The sequence below is a fragment of the Embiotoca jacksoni genome, unplaced genomic scaffold (genome assembly GCF_022577435.1).
Source record: "Embiotoca jacksoni isolate LCO1_2020_lvr unplaced genomic scaffold, fEmbJac1.0.p SCAF_51, whole genome shotgun sequence".
NCBI classification, from domain to species: domain Eukaryota; kingdom Metazoa; phylum Chordata; class Actinopteri; family Embiotocidae; genus Embiotoca; species Embiotoca jacksoni.
Genome location: NW_027185405.1, coordinates 142,336 through 163,819, shown reverse-complemented (window position 1 = coordinate 163,819; position 21,484 = coordinate 142,336). Strand labels below are relative to the sequence as shown.

General features: G+C 38.6%; 1 protein-coding gene across 1 annotated transcript; it reads left to right on the top strand.

Moving 5' to 3' along the window:
* The first annotated feature begins 597 nt into the window (after positions 1–597).
* LOC138211932 (Fc receptor-like protein 5) lies at positions 598–12,497 on the top strand. The gene is made up of 20 exons (XM_069172132.1): positions 598–641; positions 2,771–2,830; positions 3,401–3,489; positions 3,833–3,868; positions 4,088–4,354; positions 4,952–5,221; positions 5,356–5,631; positions 6,812–7,084; positions 7,219–7,497; positions 7,688–7,993; positions 8,591–8,854; positions 9,365–9,607; positions 10,293–10,412; positions 10,548–10,563; positions 10,667–10,755; positions 10,861–10,911; positions 11,232–11,288; positions 11,394–11,456; positions 11,810–11,875; positions 12,030–12,497. The coding sequence occupies exons 3-20, from the start codon at positions 3,453–3,455 to the stop codon at positions 12,035–12,037; spliced, it is 2,721 nt and encodes a 906-aa protein (XP_069028233.1). The 5' UTR covers positions 598–641; positions 2,771–2,830; positions 3,401–3,452; the 3' UTR covers positions 12,038–12,497.
* Positions 12,498–21,484: the final 8,987 nt, after the last annotated feature.

Genomic DNA, 21,484 nt, shown 5'->3' with positions numbered 1-21,484 from the left:
CTCGTTTTTGTGTCTGCATTTGGGTCCGATCCTGCCGCGCCTCATAACATAAAGAGTCAATGTGGGGACATCAATTCATTTCTGTGTATTTTTATGATTATTTCAATATCTAGTAATGTAGTGACACAAGAGCGTCCCACATTTCTTCAGTTCATTCATCCAACATCTGTACAGTGTATCTTGTCTGCTGGATGAATGGATCCTGACATCTGGATTCTGTTTCAGAGGAGTCTGACATATCCACGGGTCACCCGCCACAATAAAAGCAAAGGCAAGAAAAAAACAAGGTAAGCAAAGTCTGCAATCACCTGCAGTTGTTATTCTCCAATAAGTTTATGATGGACAAATAAGATCATGTCATGGGTTGTAATTCTGTTGATTTGACATTTTGTCCATATACATTAACAGTTTACATCAGTGGATTAATAAAAGCTATAATACACTGATATTCTTTGTATTTGTGGAAACCTTAACTCAAATGTTCCTGCGGCTTCTTATTTTCACCGTATCACAAATGTGGTTACAAGAATCATCTCTGTGTTCACAGGAGAGGAAGTCCTGCAGCAACGGATGCAGCAGTTTATTCTGAGGCCAAAGTGTGAACAGCTCTTGGCAACGATGCATGTTGGGTGCGCACTGTGGTGAGTTATTCTACAAATTATTTACTGGCTTATAGCTCTTAATAACATCCATATAAATTGGATAACCCTGTTTTCCGAAGTCTGTAAAGAGAACAAAAAACAAAGCAAAGCATTTTATGAGATCATTGTCTGCAATTCTGGTACTCAAATATCAGACATGCTCAGTAGTTCATTTGAATTTCATATAGACTCAATACTGTCTCTTTTGGCACAAAGCACACGTCTCCTATTTGCTATTCATGCATTGCATAATCACTTCCTGTAATTATTTACATTTATTTAGAAGTTTTTGCGGGAAACTTTGAATGTATACTGTTCAATAATGCTGCATCAGGTGAAAGTTTGAAATATGAGGTCTTTTGCTGTTAATGCAGATTTAAAGTCAGATTCTTTAACAATGTTTACATGAGGAGGCTCCTGTGTGGACACCAAAAAAATACTTCTACTATTATTATATATAATGATCTACGTTACTTTACACGATTAAAAGATTATGAAAGTGTCAAATATGTTCATCGAAAAGTTTCATTTTTATGCATTTAAATGTGACTATAAAGGTGCAAATGCTCCCACCAAACAGAAGAAGCAGACCAGGAGTAAGCAAAGACAACAAAACTGCGTGTAAGGTCTGAGTAAAGCTCAAACACATGACATTTAAGTCCTCTAGACAGTTATTCCTCAGTTTGAAATGCATGCAGCAACACTGCACCTCAAAAGTATTAATCATTAAAATTATATTTGGAGTTTCCCCCACATTGTTTAAATTGCCTGCACTAACATTTCATACAGGTTAGTGCTTTACATGGGAGTGACAGGCTTATAAGATGACAGTTCAAATTTAGACAGTTAAACACTCTGACTCATGCAAATTCAAGTTGACACTGACTTGTTTTACATCATATTTTGTGTTGTACATGACACCACCAATTTATATTTGGATGTTAAGGTTTATTCTCAAGTTAAACCTGATGAAGCTGATTTACTTTTCCAGATAATTGAATGTGTTACAAATGGAAGTAAATTCTCATAAATCACCTTTAATTGTTGAAAAACCCTGCATCCGTTCATTCTTTGCTTTTCCTCCTGATCAATAAAGAGATCTGTATCAACAGAACCAACGGATGGATGACAAAATCAAAAGTACATACAATTCAATAGCAGATTATTTACAGTGTACATAAATGGAAGAAATGTATCATGATTTTAATCTCCTGTTTATGATGTACGTGTTGTTCATGATCTGCATTTATTCCAAAAGGCAACAGTTAATTGAGTTTTTATACTGTAAGTCAGCATCTTTTTCAATTTTGTGCAATCTGTAAACAAACAGCTTATCCTTTCATGATAAAGTATTTAACGTATATTAAACTTAATTTTTTGTAGTTAAAATTTTTTTCTTCATATACTTAGTTGTCAGTATTGTTTTTCATTAATTTGTTAGACTTCAGACCTTTTAATCTTTTAAAAAAAAAATTTTACAGACTTTTTCATATGAATTTTTATGCTTATATTTGTTTTTATTTATAGTTTTTTTTAATGTTATTTTAATTCTTATTTTTAGTATTATTATTCATACTCTCTTCACCCTCATTTCTGTTGATGTCACGATTTCCGCTTTGCTCAAGCTCAATCACTTCCTGTTGGTGAAGTCATGACCAAACTCAAAACCACAATTTCACCATCAGGTGGAGACGTAAAAAGATTCTGTGTTCGGGTAATCGAACACTTTAGTGAAGCTCAACTCAGAATGAACATATTTTCAGATGAAAGTTTCACTGTTGGATCAGAAAGTGCACGATTACCAGTGAGTGTGTCAGTGAGTGTGACACCTCTGTTATTAGTGTACTTTACTCATTCACGGTGGCAATGTATTTATTGAACAGCATATTTCAAACCTTTAATGAATTTATGCTGCTGCCTTTACAGTAGCATCAAATGTCACTGACCCTTTGCAAGCCAGCAGAAGCCTACAGGATGATCATATAATGGCTGGAAACTGAAATGTCTTATTCTCAGTGAGTGTCACTGTCAGCAGCAGTTGGGACATAAAGGACCAAAACATAAACCTTTGAATCTGTCCTTGTATTTTCAAAAGTATTTACCTTAATGCTTTAATGGGCTCTATAAAGGTGCTGATGCTCCCACCAAACATAAGAAGCAGACCAGGAGGAAGCAAAGACAACAAAAATGTAAGTAAGGCCTGACTAAAGCTCAAACACATGAACTTTATGTCCTTTGAAGAGTTATTCCTGAGTTTAAAATGCGCGAAAAAAAAATCATTAAAATTATATTTAGAATTTCCCCAATTGTTTAAATTTCCTGCACTTATGTTTCATACAGGTTAGTGAAATTCAAAGTGCTTTACATGGAAATGAAAAGCTGATAAGACGACAGTTCAATGTAGGTTCTCGTGGCAGTAGATTACTTGTTGACATTGTTATGTTCACTCTGCTTGTCTTCAGTTGTCTTATGTTTTATAAATGTTGGAAAACGACTTGTAAGTTGTAGTTTTCAGTCTATTACTTTATCAGAGAACAGGCACAAACAGTTGCGTTAGAATGTGTCGAATATGTTTCACCAGTGCTGGAAAATGAAGTCATAGCAGGCTGTGGTCAAACTGTTCAGTTGTGTAAGTTCTGTGAAAAAGGAAGGAAGCAGAAACAAGTTGAAGAAGAAGTTGGAGAAAAAAAAAAGTCACCCAAAATATATGAAATGTAACTTGTGTTTCCGAACATTTCTGGGTTTCTGTAATGCTGCAGCTTCACTCTAAGGACAAAGAATTTCTCAGAAGTATCTGGACTGGATGTGAGGATGGGGCACACTTTGCTCTGTGAGCTGGGATTATTCTGTGAGTACATCACCGACTTTTTCTGTTTAAATCGTACGGATTGATGAAAAGGTTTCAGTGAGAGCAACAGGCTATCGGTCACTTGTTCCTTTTTCTAAATATGTGAATAGAAAAGAGAACAGATTCACCATTTTATTAATAACTTTGGTCAGATGAGAGTAGAGGACTGTTTTAATGCATCTCAAAGATTTGATTATGTTCAGCGCTGATAATTTGATTAATTTAACATATTCATGTTTATATGTTAAGTAACATTGGTAAAACTCCAAATGTTACTTGTTAATTCAATATTTGGTCATTTGCTTTAGTTTGATAATATCTGAAGTTTTGACCTGTCTTGCAGTGCTCTGTACATTCCCCTTCAATGGACACGCTGAAGGTAATTATACAGTTTCCAATTTTCTCTTTCTTTTATTTCTTTTTATTTATTCATTAACTATTAATCGCTTCAGTACTTCCTCTTTCTGCTTTCTTTTTGGTCATCTGTCTTTTTCATTGTATGTATCTACACTGATTGTGCCTTGCATAGTGTGTGAAAGTGTTTTCCGTTGCTAACTGTGTAGTGTTTTATACTGCATATGTTTGTGTTGGGTTCTAGATGCTGTGTTGACCACTGACCCTGACTGGTCCACTTTTTTTACCGGCGAGTCTGTTATGTTCATATGTGACATGAAGGAAGGAGAAGTCACTGACTGGGAATACAAAATCAAAAAGGATGACAAGGAATTGATTTCCTACAACTCACATAAAATGTACACACTTCAAATTCGTTCAACTTACGACAGTGGTAACTATCAGTGCTGTGGTCGTAAGAGGAGCTCATATGATACGAAGTGCAGTAATGTCCTATCTTTAACTGTATCAGGTAAGTCCTCAGTGTTTTATCACTGTGACATGACAGCAGGAATTTATGATCCCTATTCAAAGTATATGTAATACCGTGTACATTTAATTAATCTTGTTGTGTAAGCATCTTTTAAATATGGTGAAACTTTAATTGAAACACTTTACTGTTCCTGATACTTTTCTCTCAGAAGTTGCTAGAAAACTCAAAGGTTGTAATCCAGAATCACTACATGTGTGTTTTGGTGTAAAATATCATCTTTTGCAGAAGTAACAAGAAGAGTAATCTGAGAGTGAAGACCTCTGCAAAGGCCAATAATCTTTTAGTTAATAGTTACTTAGTCAATAGTTACTTTAGCTTTGACACCATGTTGAAATGGACACAAATCAACGGTGGTTTAAAACATCTTTTCCCTCCAGTGAAAATAAGTATTAATTAATAAAGTGTAAGTGAAATTTCTTTTGTCAAATTTGAACATGTAGAATTTAGAAAGGAATTTTACGACCAGTGGAATGTTGCAGCTGTAACATGAAAACATACAATTTTGTTATTTTTTTTTTTCAACCAATCAACTGTAATAATCTTTTTTGTATTCTGTTTTTTTCCCCCCAATAATAGGAAGACCAAAGGCAACACTGACACCAGGCACAACAACCATATCAGTGGGAGACACTGTGAGACTGACTTGTTCTGTGGAGAGATCTGATGGCTGGAAATACGAGTGGTTCAGCCGAACCTCAGACACCAAAGAAGTTCAACTCTCAACAAATGATGGACAGAACAAAGTTATCAGTGTATCACAAGGAGGCATCTACCGTTGTTTAGGAGTAAGAGGAAACCCAGATTTCTACACTTATTCAAGTGATGAAGTCACCATTCACATAACCTGTGAGTTCAGTCATTTTGTTTGAATACATTTGTGATTACCATTTGAATTAAGAATGAAACCTGCAATATGGAACTTTCTCTGTTGATTTCATGTTTTTGTTTGTATCCCAACTGTGTATATGTGGTGGAAACAGTTCTCAACAAGCCTGTTTTAAGACAACAACCCGACTGGTCCCCGGCATTCAGTGGTGAGACGATCACTCTTACATGTGAAGTCTCAGGAGGTGAATCCACTGAGTGTGTGATTGAGTGGAGAAGAGCCCGGTCGGTTGTATACCGTGAAAACAATAAATACTGGACATTCATAACTTCTGAATCCATCAGCGGAGACTACGACTGTAGGAGACGTCTCAGAGATGACTCGTATTCTTCAACAGAGTGGAGTGAAGCCATCACATTGTCAGTATCACGTAAGTCATGTTTGTTGTGTGTACTGTCTAAATTCTTTAATGTGCAAAATTGCTCCATGTTGCATCTTTATTCAGACAGTGAGTGAACAGATTAGAGTTTGTCTTCATCACGTTGCACCTGATAGTTGGTAATTAATCAAATGTAAGTGCAATTTCTTTTTTCAAATTTAAAGATGGAGAATTTAGAAAGGAATTTTACTACAAGTGGAAGGTTGCAGCCGTAATATGAAAACATACAATTTTGTTATTTTTTTCAACCCATTGTAAAGATCACCTAAGTTCACCATTTGTACAGTCACTGTGATGGGGGACATGTAATTTGTCCATTTGGTTGCTATCACTGCGGATTGTACATCATCTATTGTCAGTGGCCGGTGGCATCTGCACGGCCAATTGACATGTGTTTTTATGATTATTTTCCTAAATAACTGGACTACATAAAGAAGGTAAGTGACGTCACTGAGTGAGCGCTCAGGTGTATGGTGGAGGCGGCGTCCAGAGAACAATACCTGGCGGCGAGTCCAGGGGATCTTGCCCAAGGGAACCACGTCATGGAGTATCTTCCTTTTGGATTATCTGAGATATGGACTTTTTCTGCCAGAAGAAGAGTTTTAACTTCTAGACAAACAGCGGTGGGGAGATCTGCGCGGACTTTGCTTGGAGGCATTAAACCGTGGCGGCTCACCACGTTTCACCGGGTATCGAACCTTTTTTGGTTTAGAGACTTTTTTTTTAAGTCAACAAAGACTATTTATGTTGTGTACTTGGGGTCAGGAGTTATTTGGGTTGTTTGGAGCTATTCGGCAGGTATTGTTTGTGTGTTGGGGGCGGCCTTTGTTCTTTACGACACCCCTCTTTGTTTGGTAATTACTATCCAGGTGGGACGCGTCCTAATTTGTATTTTTTTCCCCTTTAATATATTACACCTCTCAACCAACTTGTGTCACTTTCGTTCATTTATATTTTTGTTCCACATTATGGGCAGGTAAAGGTAGGGATGTTATGTTTAGGTTTTGAGTTTTTTAGTTAACCAGGAGTTCAGCAGGCTGGAACCAAACGACGAAATCAGGTCCGTCCGTTCCCTTAAATAGCGTGTAGATTTTTCCCTTACTATTAGTTAGGGTGAATTGTTACACCATCACTTGGAATAATCTTTTCTTTATTCTTTTTTTCACAATAGTAGGAAGACCAAAGGCAACACTGACACCAGGCACAACAACCATATCAGTGGGAGACACTGTGAGACTGACTTGTTCTGTGGCGAGATCTGATGGCTGGAAATACAAGTGGTTCAGACGAACCTCAGACACCAAAGATGTTCAACTCTCAACAAATGATGGACAGAACAAAGTTATCAGTGTATCACGAGGAGGCATCTACCGTTGCAGAGGAGGAAGAGGAAACCCAGATTTCTACACTTATTTAAGTGATGACGTCACCATTCACATAACCTGTGACTTCAGTCATTTTGTTTGAATACATTTGTGATTACCATTTGAATTAAGAATGAAACCTGCAATATGGAACTTTCTCTGTTGATTTCATGTTTTTGTTTGTATCCCAACTGTGTATATGTGGTGGAAACAGTTCTCAACAAGCCTGTTTTAAGACAACAACCCTACTGGTCCCCGACATTCAGTGGTGAGATGATCACTCTTACATGTGAAGTCTCAGGAGGTGAATCCACTGAGTGGGTGTATGAGTGGAGAAGAGCCCAGTCGGTTGTACACCATGAAAACAATAAATACTGGAAATTCAGAGCTTCTGAATCCATCAGCGGAGACTACGGCTGTAGGAGACGTCTCAGAGATGACTCGTATTCTTCAACAGACTGGAGTGATTCCTTCAGTTTGATGATATTGAAAAGTAAGTCACATCATAATTTACCAGTCATGACTCTCATTTATTTAAAACTGTATGATATATCGTACAACTTTACATTTATATATTGAGATCAAACATTCACAGATAAAGAAATACTGCAACTATACAGGATACAAATGTTACTTGTAATCTGCCATCAATACTCAGTAACATGTCTTCATCTTTCCAACAGGTCCCCTGTCCGTCCTCACTGTGTCTCCATCATGGCTGAGTCCTGGAGCCTCAGTAACTCTGAGCTGTGTGGTTCAACATCCGTCTGCAGGATGGAGGTTCTACTGGTACAAAGCTCTTCCTGATATTTCAGACAAGTTTGGTTCCTCCATCAAAGAGCTGCTGCCTGGTAGCATCAACGGGACGGCACAAGATTCCTACATTGTTCATGGACAGAGAGACACAGCAGGATATTTGTGCAGAGCTGGAAGAGGAGATCCAGTATATCACACTTTTTACAGCAATCCTAAATTTGTCTGGTCTGGAGGTCAGTTTGCATGTTTGTTTGATGTGTTCCATTCACGTTGGTTTTTCTAGTCTTCCTTCAGCAAACGCAACGCTTTCTCTTTCTCAAGGAATCAAATACTGACTTTTTATCAAAGCCATTCACATCTCATACAGACACACAAGGTGCCGTGTGAGAGGATCATGGTTTGGTTTAGATGTGACACAATCGTTGTTTGGTCAGGGTTAGGCACAAAAACAACGTATTTATGTTTAAGGGGAAACAAATCTTGACTGAATAATGATGGGACTGTTGACTTTTGCTTCATCATTTCATCAGTGGTTTGTTCCACTTCACAACTTCCCAATGAAATTTCACAACAACATCTGGTTAAAATTTATTTTCTTTAACGTCTTTTCGTTATTTGATATCCTTTTACTTTATATAGGTCACATCATTTTTGTTTTAATGCTGTTACTTGGACATGTTAAATTTAAACAAAAAGTCAGAACTTTACTCATCACAAAGCATTTATCAAATATTGTATTTTTTTTAAATTTTCATTTTCATTTTCTTTTAAATATTATTGCACAGAACTTTTAATTTGGTTTGACCCACCATCCTGGTTTTGTTTTTCAGATTTTAATCCATCAGCGTCTCTCACAGTGAATGCTGACAGAGCACAACACTTCACCTCTGACTCTGTTTCACTGACCTGTGAGGGAAACTCTACTGAGTGGAGAGTGAGGAGATTTAATGATACCAGCTTACTGTCATACTGTTCTTTCTGGGGCACAATGAAAGGATCAACATGTAATGTTCATGAGATATTGTTCAGTACAACCGTATACTGGTGTGAGTCTGGATCAGCCTTCAGCAACGCAGTCAACATCACAGGACAGCGTGAGTTTTTCATTTTATTCATGAATTATTTCAACATTTACATTTCATGTTTGGGAATTTCAAGGTGACAAATATTATTCTGTGTCCTGTAGATTCAGTTTAAGTAGTTCAAGTCTATCTTAGAAAATGAAAAGCTTTTCTTCATCATCAGCATTGAACATGGGAAAATAGTATTAACTGATGTTTTCGTATCAAAAACCATAAACCCTTTTCTTTCAGTAGCTGTATAGTTATCTAGTTTTAACTTGGCTCCCTAGCTGCTGCATTGTTGTCTCAAAATTCCTCTAAACAGTAAGCATTCCAATAAAGCTGAAGTCTGTTTGCATATTAATTAGTACAGTGCAACCTTTTTCACCAACATTAACATCTACAATGACATTTGCTGGTTGTGATTTGTCAAATTCTGCACAAAAGTTTGGCTTGATTGTGATTTGTATTGAAGCTCTTATGTCAATAGGCAAAACAAGCTGACCTCTAAATAAGTGTTCATATTGTCTGATGATTTTACAGGTGATGATATTATCCTGGTGAGCCCTGTCCATCCTGCAACTGAGGGATCATCTGTTATTCTTGACTGCAAGTTGAGGACAGAAAATGTTCTTTCTAATGTTATTTTTTATAAAAACGACAAAATCATCCAAAATGACCCCAGAGGTCAGATGATCATCTCTGCTGTGTCAACGACTGATGAAGGCTTCTACAAGTGTCAATACTCCGGAAAAGAATCACCACAGAGTTGGATGGCGGTAAAATGTGAGTAATCCCAATTGTTTTTGTTTAGATTTTCATTAATATGCTATTATTATTCTCTGCGAAACAGTGATTGTGCAGCAAAAACCATAAGGGCAAGACAACCCTCAGTTGACCAACTGTTCAGGCCCCAAAGTGTGACTTGGCTGATCTTGACTTGTGAAGGAAATTACGAAACGTCAATCTGTTTTGAAAATAATTGTTGTTAAACTTGCTAAAAGTAGATGTCCTCCATGATGATGATGATGATGATGCATCATCTGATTCTCACGAAACTGGACACAGTAGTTCGTCATGACTGGGTCACGGGTTGATCCCCAAGTTCCATACAAATACACAACCAGGGGTCGCTATAACTAAAATTCACTCATTAGACAATCAGAAAATGTTAAGTTCCATGTTTTCTTTGTCACGAAGCATTCTGTGTAATATACCTTTCCAATAGCTCGGTGGTAAGCAGAATGTTTCTTAACCCTTTTGCTTGAGGGTTCATGTCACAGTGCAAAACTTGTGTTGCAATAACATGTCTGCAGCATCATCTCCGAGGCTGCCTGGACCTCAATCAGCTTGCAGCTATGTTAATTATTAATAGTAGTAGTAGTAACAGCAGTATTTTGAAAATTCCCTGCATAGATTCTGTTAGTGGCGCTATATTCATACACTTTTTAAAACCCTTTATTTATTACAGCCGTTTCCAGAGCTGAAAGCTCTTCATCTCTGTTCCATGTTCTGTTGATTGTTGGGCTGCTTTGTGGAATTTCACTGATTATTCTTCTGCTGCTGTTTTGTCGCTACAAACAGTCAAAGGGTAAGTCAAACTTTTCCTTCTCATACTGCATTGATTACACTCTAAATATTCAGTCGTTCTGAGTACTATACATGTACTTTAGTGATGACGGAGCGATTTGTAAAAATCATGTCACAACAATTGTCTTTTTCACAGATTCATGTTTTATCAGGTTGGTGCAACGCTCCCCTCTTTTATTTTCAACATACCAAAATTCCATCCCCTGTTTCTAATAAGATCTGCATTTTATTTACTAAATGTTTTTGGCCCACCAGGTCTCAGAGCACAAGTCAGAGCTCTGCTACAGACCACATGACCAACCAGGATGAAGCTCAACGCAACAAATGTGCTCCTCCTCCCCACGGTAAGCCCATTTTTATTCTGACGTATTGTAAACAGTATTCATAACATTTCCACATCTGATTTGAATGAATGATTAATTAAACATTGGCTTGATTGTACTCTGTAGGTGATGTCAGTCTCTATGAATCAATCAAAAGCCCTGAAGATGCTGAAAATGGTGCAGTATATTCAGTGAACCCTTTGGGAATTTTTTACAAATACTTCTTAAAATATAGGCAGACATTGACATAAATTACAAATCTTTTAACTGGCTCAGACCCTAATCTAATGGAGAAGAATAATTTTGACTTGGATAATGATCAATTTTACAGCCAATTTCATTTTCAGGGGTTTCCATACTTGTTTTTGCCTACTTACTTTGTAATGAACATTAATATTTTAGAAAGACCAGAATATGATGCCAAAGGTAACTGCAAATGATTGACTGACAGTCTCTGAAGTTAAAAAAAAATATATATATACATAAATGTATTTCAGATGAATCCAATGATGTAACATATTCATTGCTGGAGTTTAAAAGCATCACTAAGAAGGGTGAGTATTTGATGTAGTAAAAAACACATAACATAGATGGAAAATTCAGAATGTTTTGCAAATAAAGTCCAGGAAGTTTAGTCATTCATCTGATCCTTTGAGCAGGGAAAACTAAGAAACCAGAGGAGAGCTGTGTGTATTCTGAGGTGCAGTTAAGATCATCTCCAGGTATGGTGCATCACAACAATACTGCCGAAAGGTATTTTTTGTGTGTTTTGTGGTGTGCTTTATTAATACTACAACAAGGTTTTACCAATTACAGCAACATACAAACCGTATATATGAACTTTTATACGTGTTTGATTTCACAGATACGGTGTAAAACTACCAACATGGCTGAGAATGATAAAATACATTGCTACGTATCATTTGTAATCTGTAACATGTTATCTCTTGTTTTCTTTTGTACACTATGTTAGTGCTGCTTTTCCTTCAAGAAATCCATATAAATCATTTCATTGCCAGTATAACTTGAGATGTTACTGTCAAATATTCTCAAGCTATTATTTCTTTATTCACAGGAAAATCAGCTCATGCAGCAGCTGACGAGATGGTTTATTCTGAAGTCAAACCAGGAAAATCTCTTGGTAATTGCGCAGTGTTAAAATAGTGCACATAATAATACATATACATAATTCGTGACTAATGATTTACTTTTACTGACACTTGAAGTAAATTGTCATGAATCCCCCTTAATTGTTGAATAACGCTCCATCTTTTCATTTTTCACTCTTCCCTCAGATCAATAAATATGACGGCAAAACCAATGGAGAGAATGACAAAAGCAAAACGACATACAATTTAATAGCAGATAATTTACATTGTACACAGAAGAACAGGTTTTATTATTTTAATCTCCTGTTTATGATGTACGTGTTCCCATTGAGTGTTTATGTGCTGCATTTATTCCAAACAGAAACAGTTAATTGAGCTTTTGTCCTGAGTGATAGTGTGGCTTCAAAGTCAGCATTTTTTTTCAGTTTTGTATGATCTGTTAACAAACAGGTAACAAATACCTGTTATTTGAAAGTGTTTTATGTATATTAAGCACTATTTTTGTATCATTTAAAAAAACTTTTGACCATTAATTAAGCATTGTTTTCATTTATTTGATTGTCTTCAGACCTTTTAAAATGTTTTATCCTCTGTAGACTTGTAACCATTTTTCTATTTTTATTCATATTTTGTAATTATTTTTTTTGGTGTGTATTTGGTGTGATTTATTTTAAAATAAATGTATTCTTTTTTATTTTTATATTTTTATCGTTGTCTTTTTCTTAAAATTTAGTCTTATTTGAATTTTTGGTTTAGTTTTTTATTCTTCTTACTTTTATTTTTCTATATTCTTTTTTCTTATTATTTGGGAAACATTGATATAATATTTTAATACTTGTAGGTTCACATTTTTAGCCACGTGAGGGGGCCCTGTGATTGTCCTTTCAGTTACTCTGTGCTTAGTGGTTGGCTTTGCTTAAATATCAATGCATTTGCATCTTGAAGTGTGTTTTATGAGGCACATTTCTATCAGTGTTCATGTTTAATATGTGTAACAATTTAATCAATGGAGAAATATGCTCTAGATTATTTTCAGCATCTTTCCTGCTTTTGTGAAAACAGTGTTACATGTCGCTCCTTGGTAAGTTTGTAAATAATGCATCTGTACTTCATATCTTTTAATTAATAGTCCATACTTGTAAGTGTCAACATTCATACAGTTATTTTATTCTAAAAATCCTCCGTTTTTCTAGAAGATGTGAAGGGTCAGGGTGTGTCATTAAACATCTCAGTTCTGTCTTGGTTCTGTTTCTTGTATGACTCACTGGTCAGCACAGTTTTCCTGGTATTGTACCACTTCTTCTTTCGAAAAATGCTATTGTTACACTTCTGAGTTTCACCGAGCATTTTGCTGAAGGGCTCGAGTTAAACGGCTCACTTGATCCTGCTGAATGGCCGAAGAAGATTGTTTTTAAAGAAGTAGAATCTACCTGGAAAATTAGGTTTAAAATAGAGAAAGGGGTGTCCAGTGTATGGAAAGTTCTTAGAAAAGAAATGGACTTACAATCCACTTGATCATTTCTCAAAAAAAGAAAATGAACTAATATCTGAAACCTGTCAAATTAGGAGACCTCTGTCAATTGTTCCCTGTTGACTATCTTTTGCATTTTATATGGTCTTCATAGTCAGTATTGATGACATGATACAACACATAGAGTATGACCTGGTTTGGCTGTAAACAAAAACAAATTTCTAAACGGCTGGTGGCATAAAAAGGGAAAGCCAATACCTCCCTTAAGACAGTTTGTCCTCCGAGCACTATGGATATCAGTACCAAATTCCAGGGAAATCCAACCATTAGTTGTCACGACAAATCATTAAAAATGTAAAACCCATATGTGGTTGCAAAAAGAAAGTTGGAGGATTAAACAAAGTCCTGGGCTCCAAACTCTGGCATAAGGAATGTTAAAACAAAGTTGCATGGTAATCCATCCTATTGTTGATGAGATACTTCACAACAATCAAAGGTTTCCACTTCTAAAGCCACACCCATAGCCTGGTTAAAAACAATACTACAATTGATGGTAATTTTTCTTATCCATTTTGGGATGTTACTTAAAACTTATAAGTAGAAAAGAAATTACAATTGGCTGAAATTCAGTTGGTCTATAAACTTCAGTACTATGAGGCTAAGATATCATAGTATTTGAAAAAAGAAAAACGCTGACTAGCGAACCATAAAAAGTGGTGTGAAATTATGGAGAAGTAACATGAGTGTGTGATGGTCGTGTAGCTTTTTACAACCGAGTTAAGCTCGCTGTTCTTTCGGTGGGAGGTGGCATTTCTGTTTCTGTTTCATGTTCCAGGGTTTATCTGTGAACAGCGTTGACGTTGACATTGAAGTTCATTAGAAATCCAATGTTGCATTGCATGCAGTCCACAGACCACCTGTCACCGCTGATGTTGTTTAGATGTCAACTACCAGTAAAATCTCTCTTCTCTTCACATTCACACATCACACCCGTGAAACCACAGCCTTCCACTCTGCAGTGGTGACAGAGTTTCCTGTTGGACAGTCCCCTCATGGTCGTCGTTCCCCTTTCAGACATAGAACTCGGGTCTGAAGTCTCAATTGATGTTAACACATTTTAATAAACTGTTTTTAAATATATCCATTATATTTCTACTTTTAAAGGTGTAACCACCTTAAATTTATCGGAACTATTTGATCGTATCAGTGGTTTCTGTTTTAGCAGTTCTACAATACACCAGAGTGGAGTTTAGCAAAGGCACATATGGTGTCTAAAACCTCTTCTACACGTTTAATATTATACTTAATGTAGTAATGACGCGCATAGTATATATATATATTCATAGTATATGATATTTTGAATTCCCTTCCTGTTGGCCTTTCAAGTACAACTAGTCAGGTCAGTCAGAGCAGAACCGGCAGCTTGGCATTGCCACACAGCCTCTTTTTTTAAACACTGTGTTTTTTTGTTTGTGATGAACAGACCGCATTGAAAAAAAAATTAATAAAAAAAAAAGCCTTGATCTTGATGCTGGCTAGTTTATTTCCTTCTGTGTTAACAAGTGCACTAGTCTGAGCCAGTTTGCCTATGATCACACTTCTTATGATGCATGAGATTATAGGCCTCATCACACAAGAGCAAACATGCACACTGCGAAGAAAACAGATGAGGACAAATGCAGGTTTTCATTTGTGCAGCATGCGAAGGAAAGTTCAATTCAATTCAACTTTATTTATAGAGCGCCAAGTCACAACAAAGGTTATTTCATGGCACTTAACACATTAAAGTCCTTACAACAAGACGTTAAAATATAAAGTTACGTTTATCAGCGCTTTAGTGTGTAAAACACCCATCAGTCCACAACAGAATATTGTCTCGCGTTTTGTCTTGCTTAGATGTGGGACAACAATGTGTTTAGATTTAGGCTATAGTGTCTTGAAACTGTCCTCGACTGTGAGCTCTACTGGGTTTTATTCTTGACGACACCAGCAAATCTCTATAAACCAAAATAATTCCCAAATGGGAAAATTTGCTGACCTTTGTTTGTTTTCCTTCGGGGGGGAAGAGATGCTCACACACAGACTTCTCCAAATTCCCCAGTATTGTTGACAATTATGTGGCGGTAACAAGAAACCTTGGTGTGACTCTAGATGACAGCTATTCAGCTATTCACAGCAGACATGGCAGCACTAGTCAGCGCTTGGTAGTTCCTCTTGTGCAACATCATCTGTTGGCCTCCACCCTACCAGAGAGGAAGGCAGGAACTCATCCAGGCACTTGTTTCACAATTCACACCCCCCCCTCCACCCCCCATACTGAAAGACCCTTTTGGTTGCATCTTTCCATCAGTTCCCAACAGGATGCTGCTGCGACCCACACCTACCTTCCCACAGCCTCTCAAGAGCACTCTGTGGTTCATTGTTTAAGTCAAAGTTATTCCTTCCTCTGGGCCAGCAGTGATCAAAACAACGGTAATGACAGTATGCCTTAACAGTAACACTCAAGCTGTCATGAATGTCTGCACACTTTTGATGACATGTAGCCTTTGTGAATTTCAACAATAATCGCCTCATCACCTCCTTATGTGGGAGTATCTGATGACAGGAAGTGATTAAGTTCTTCTGCTGAAAGGTTGTTGTATGTGGACTCTTCACATCGTGCTCAGATACAGCTGCTGGCGAATGGAAACAATTTGTTTGTCATTTTAAATGAATTCAGAAATGGGCCGAGTCGATATACTGTGGGGTCCGAAATTTAAAGTGTCTCGTAATAGTTTTGTCACAATGTAAACAAACGATGATGTGGCACAATCTAACAATAATTAGCTCCGATTTAGCAAAACATACATTTAATTCAACTTTCATTAGTCATTTAGTATTTTGCAGTTATATTCTTTCTCATGTGCCTGCTTTTATCTGACTGTATATCGCTGCAGGCCTGTTCACTTCTTCTGCTTCTTGGTTGACAGAAAACCTCCCCCACTCTCCACCCTGTCTATTTTTTTTTTCTGCGCTGCTTTTCGAGCCACAGTTTGAAAGAAGAGGAAACAGACGTCGTTCCTCTCCGCACAGAGATGGTTGGCGGTCGCCTTCGCTGTCTGAGCTGCTTCTTCTCACACGGTGCTGCTGTGCTACTTCTTGGGCTCTGCCTCCACGGTACGTACACCTTTCCTCGCAGATCTGTTGACTTTATTGTTTTTGCCTCTTGCACTCATTTATGTGTTCATGAATAGAGCGTGGCGTTCAGGATTCCAGAATCCTCTGGATATGTGCTACCAACTCATTGAATGTTCAAAAAGCATTAGTCGTTCCCTGTTGATTAAAAAAACAAACAAACATATATGTTCATGGTGCAGAGCATTTATTAATATCTATAGCTTCAAAACTGGGAAAACTATTGTATCTTGTGGCTCTATATTGTCAGATACATGCTTTGCATTTTTTGTTACACTGATTCAGCAGATTTCCTTCTGCATCTGAAACAAACTTAGAGCAACTCATCCTTTGTGTTTCTGACACTTGCTGTTTCGACAGGAACAAAGGGGGGTGTGGACCCTTTCAGAATAATTACAAAAGTAGAGTAGAGGAGAGTGTGTAAGTGTTTAAAACCTCAGTACAGGTTCTATTGTAGCTCACAGACACCAGCTATCAGTGTTTTAATATTGTGTCAACATCGAGTGAGAAAGTAACTAACTGTTCTACACTGGAAAAACTTGTCAGGCAGACATGACAGCAGAGACAGAATCATTTCCTGAGCCCTCCTTACCAAAAGCTGCAACACTGACCGAAAGTGACGAGCACAATAGGAAATAACTTTCGTGTTGCCTTTGCCACTGAGGTCAGTCAGCGGTTGGACCACGTTTTCTTTGGAAATGAAGCGGCTTCGATCTTCACAAAGTCTTATTGTGCTCAATTAGCAATTTGTTAGTCGTGTTTAACCCACATTAGTTTTACCAGCAACTAAAGGGTTAACTCAAACATGCAGTACCGACGTTCACCAGAGGGGCGCTCTCGTGCACGTCGGGAGATCAAAGCCGTCTCCCGGGAGACGACCCTTTATGCCTCGAATGAAACAGCAGCGTCATGATCTACACCATGAAGAATCTCATTTGGTTGATTTCTGCTCGATGCTTTTGAGGATGTTTATTTATTTGATCGTTAACCAGACCGACTCCGAAGGAAAAAGTTTCTTTAAGTCTGAGAAGAATCTCTGGTGAGTGACGAATGCGTTGCTAAGAGTTAGCCGTTGCTGTAGAGCTACAAAGGAGGACAGTTGTTTAGTTGGGCTAAAGATACCGATCAGGAGAGAAGAGAAAAAAACCAGTCGGAGATAAATATTAAATTGTTGATGAATATTATTTTACGTGGTTGATATCTGTGATTGTGGAGCTACATGTGACCGACGGGGCTAGTTAAGCGCTAGCTAAGCGCTGGGGGTTAATGCGTCGGGAGCTGTTGAACCGAGCGGGAACGATGACGTCATGTTCTTGTTTTTAGCGCCAGAAGGAAACGGTCAGATTGAGAACAGCTGTTGAGTGTGTTGCTTAGTAACGGTGGACGTTTAAATAATGTCTGTTAGGTATAAGTGACAGATGTCACTGAGACATGAGTACATGTGTGTGTGAAATATGTTGGTATGTTAATATTGACCATAGTGAATATTATATATATATATATATATATATATATATGTGTGTGTGTGTAATACTATTTTACTGGTCATTTACTGTTCCACCAACAATAGAGTTTCTAAATTATAGTACTGACATCATATTAAATTCTGCTGTATGCAGATTGTTTTTTCTGGATGGATCTGTGATGGAGACAGCGATCCCCAGAAACCTCCACAGAGCGCTGGAGCTGAGTGACCCTGTGACCCCTGATCATCTTCGCTGTGAGTGAAGCTGCATTTGGTCTTCTTGGATTCTCCTGCCGGAGCACCGACGAGCAAAAGATTGAGATCAGAGTTAGTCTGAGAGCCTCCAGACGTACACTACCCGGGTAGTAGACTGAAAGACAAGAGACTGAAACTGACTGACTGTGAGAGAAATACCGGTATTGGGGTTATTACTTGAATTTGTTATTTTTCTTTTATGTTGTTCCCTTGATTTTCTGTGTGTTAATAACTATAATAAATTGCAGTTCAGTTCCTTGTTTTAAACTGCAAACATTTGCCGTGTTTCATTCACTCCCAGAGCGACCTAAAGACAGTCCTAAACTTAACACAGGAAATGTAGTGTGTTACATAGATACTACATATGGCGAGCCAGCCAGGAGTGTTTTAGACACGGCTCATGTCAATAGATTAATAATTCAGTGTTGATTAAGTTTTGATAAATTTCTATTTTTGAAGTGGAATTACATCCTATGCTAATATTTTAAGTTACATAAATTGCCCCAGAAAAAAAAAATGGATGTTGAACAAAAATATGGTATTCATGCCAGAAGGTCTGTCTGTGTGTCTGGTATCAACAGTGCTGATACAGATAGTGACATCATTGCCTCTCTGGGCACATTTGGTGCTGTAGAAAGGGTGGTGAGGGTGCAGAGTATAGAAGAGCAGGGTGATCACACTGCCATTGTGGAGTTTGAGTTGGAAGCTGCCAGATCTATACTTGAGACCGATTTCCCCTTTGAGATACAGAACGAAATCTTCGCTATGGGAGATCTTGATCACGGACATACAACTGCTGTCAAGCATAAGATACGCTTGTCCGATCCAACTCCCTTCAAGCAGAGGGCGAGGCCCATCCACCCTTCGGACTATGAAGCTGTGCGTCTGCACCTTAAAGAACTGTATGACGCAAGCATCATCAGAGAGTCGGAGAGTCCATTCGTTTCACCGATAGTCGTGGTAAGAAAGAAAAATGGTCAGATCCGCCTGTGTGTGGACTACAGGAAGTTAAATATCCAGACTATCAAGGATGCTTATGCTTTGCCAAACATCGAGGAGACTTTTGCAGTTCTGACTGGATCCAAGTGGTTTTCAGTCATGGACTTGAAATCAGTTTACTATCAGGTCGAGGTACAAGAAGAGGATAAACACAAGACAGCCTTTGTTACGCCCATGGGATTTTGGGACTTCAACAGAATGCCACAAGGAGTGACCAATGCACCAAGCACTTTTCAGAGGGTCATGGAGAAATGTATGGGCTCACTGAATCTAACAGAAGTCGTTGTTTTCCTTGATGACCTTATTGTGTTCTCTGACACCCTTGAGGAACATGAGGAGCGGCTCATGCGAGTTTTGAACAGGCTTAAGGAATTTGGTCTGAAGTTGTCACCTGAAAAGTGCCATTTTTTTAAAAAGTCAGTAAGATACCTGGGACATATTGTCTCAGAGGATGGTGTACAAACTGACCCTGAAAAGATAGCTGCACTTGGCCTAGACCAACCAACATCAGCGAGCTGAAGTCATTCTTAGGGTTCACTGGGTACTACAGGAGGTTTGTGAAGGACTATTCTAAAATCTCCAAGCCTCTAAACGATCTGACTGCAGGTTACATACCTGCAAAGAAGTCCAAAAACCAAAAGTCTGTTTCCAGCACTGCCCTGAAACAGCCATTTGGCGGAAGGTGGACACTGTCATGTGAAGAGGCATTCAAAATGCTCATTGAAAAGCTGACAACTGCACCTGTGTTAGGTTTCGCAAATCCCAAGAAACCATACATCTTACACACTGATGCCAGTTTACTTGGACTTGGTGCAGCTCTGTATCAAGAGCAAGATGGTCAAATTAAGGTAATCGCTTATGCCAGTAGAGGATTGTCAAACTGTGAACGAAGATATCCCACCCATAAGCTCGAATTTCTCGCTCTCAAGTGGGCCGTCTCTGAGAAGTTCTTTGATTACCTCTATGGAGTTGAGTTCACCGTCATGACAGACAATAACCCATTGACTTATGTGCTGACATCTGCCAAGCTTGATGCTGCAGGACACCGGTGGCTTACTGCACTATCCAATTTCAACTTCAGCATTCAGTACAGAGCCGGGAAAAGGAATCAAGATGCGGATGGGCTATCCAGACGCCCACACGAATCACCCGAGGTGGATCATAGTGCAGCTGCTGAGGATGAAAGAGTGAGGCAGTTCATTTCTAAGTTTGTGACAGAGGGTGACCCAGGAAAGGAAGGAGGGACAACTTTCCCTGAGGAAGCTGTCAAAGCCATATGTCAGAGACACCACTTTGACAAAACTCCTGAAACGGAAAGAGAAAACATCCTTGTGCCAGTTGCAGTTGAGAGTCTTGCCATGGATGTGAATGCGATCCCTGCAGAGTTCCTTCAAGCTGACCTGCCCCCTGGAGCAAGCACTCTTCCCAGGATGTCACTGCAGGAATGGGCAGTAGAACAGAAAAATGATTCAGCGATCAGCAGAGTCATAGACATTGGAAATGCCAGGAGACGTCTGTCTTACCGTGTTTGGCAGAACGAGGAGAGGGAAGTGCAGCTGATTCTCAGAGTCCAAAGACCAGCTCGTTCTAAATGATGGAGTCCTGTATAGGAAGCGGGTTCACCAAAGTGAGGCTTCCTTCCAGCTCGTGCTTCCCAAGAAATACAGAGAAATTGCTCTTCAAAGTCTCCACGATTTTGTGGGTCACATGGGATTTGACAGAACTATGGATCTTGTTCGCACACGCTTCTATTGGCCGAGAATGTGCACTGATGTTGATGAGAAAGTCAGGAAATGTGAGCGATGTATTCTCCGCAAGGCCAAAGCAGAGAAAACTGCTCGTCTTGTGAACATACAGACCAGTCGACCGCTGGAGCTCGTCTGTATGGATTACTTGTCCTTGGAACCTGACGGCCGCGGGACAAAGAATATATTAGTGATAACGGACCACTTCACTAAGTACGCCGTGGCAGTGCCCACATCAGACCAAAAGGCAAAGACCGTAGCCAAGGCATTGTGGAACAGTTTCTTTGTTCACTACGGTATGCCTGAACGCCTGCACAGCGACCAAGGTCGTGATTTTGAGTCTGCTGTTATTAAGGACCTATGTCATTTGCTGGGGATAAAGAAAACAAGAACTACTCCTTATCACCCACGTGGAAACCCAGTCGAGCGGTTCAACCGCACTCTCCTACAGATGCTTGGGACGCTCCCAGAAGACTACAAGACCAGGTGGCGTGATTTTGTGCAGCCGTTGGTCCATGCCTATAACTGTACC

Excerpts from the sequence above, each read along its gene's own strand:
- LOC138211932 (XM_069172132.1), top strand. The coding sequence starts at position 3,453 with ATGGGGCACACTTTGCTCTGTGAGCTGGGATTATTCT. Across the intron at positions 5,632-6,811 it reads CATCACATTGTCAGTATCAC|TAGGAAGACCAAAGGCAACA; the intron begins GTAAGTCATGTT and ends TTTTCACAATAG. Across the intron at positions 8,855-9,364 it reads AGTCAACATCACAGGACAGC|GTGATGATATTATCCTGGTG; the intron begins GTGAGTTTTTCA and ends ATGATTTTACAG.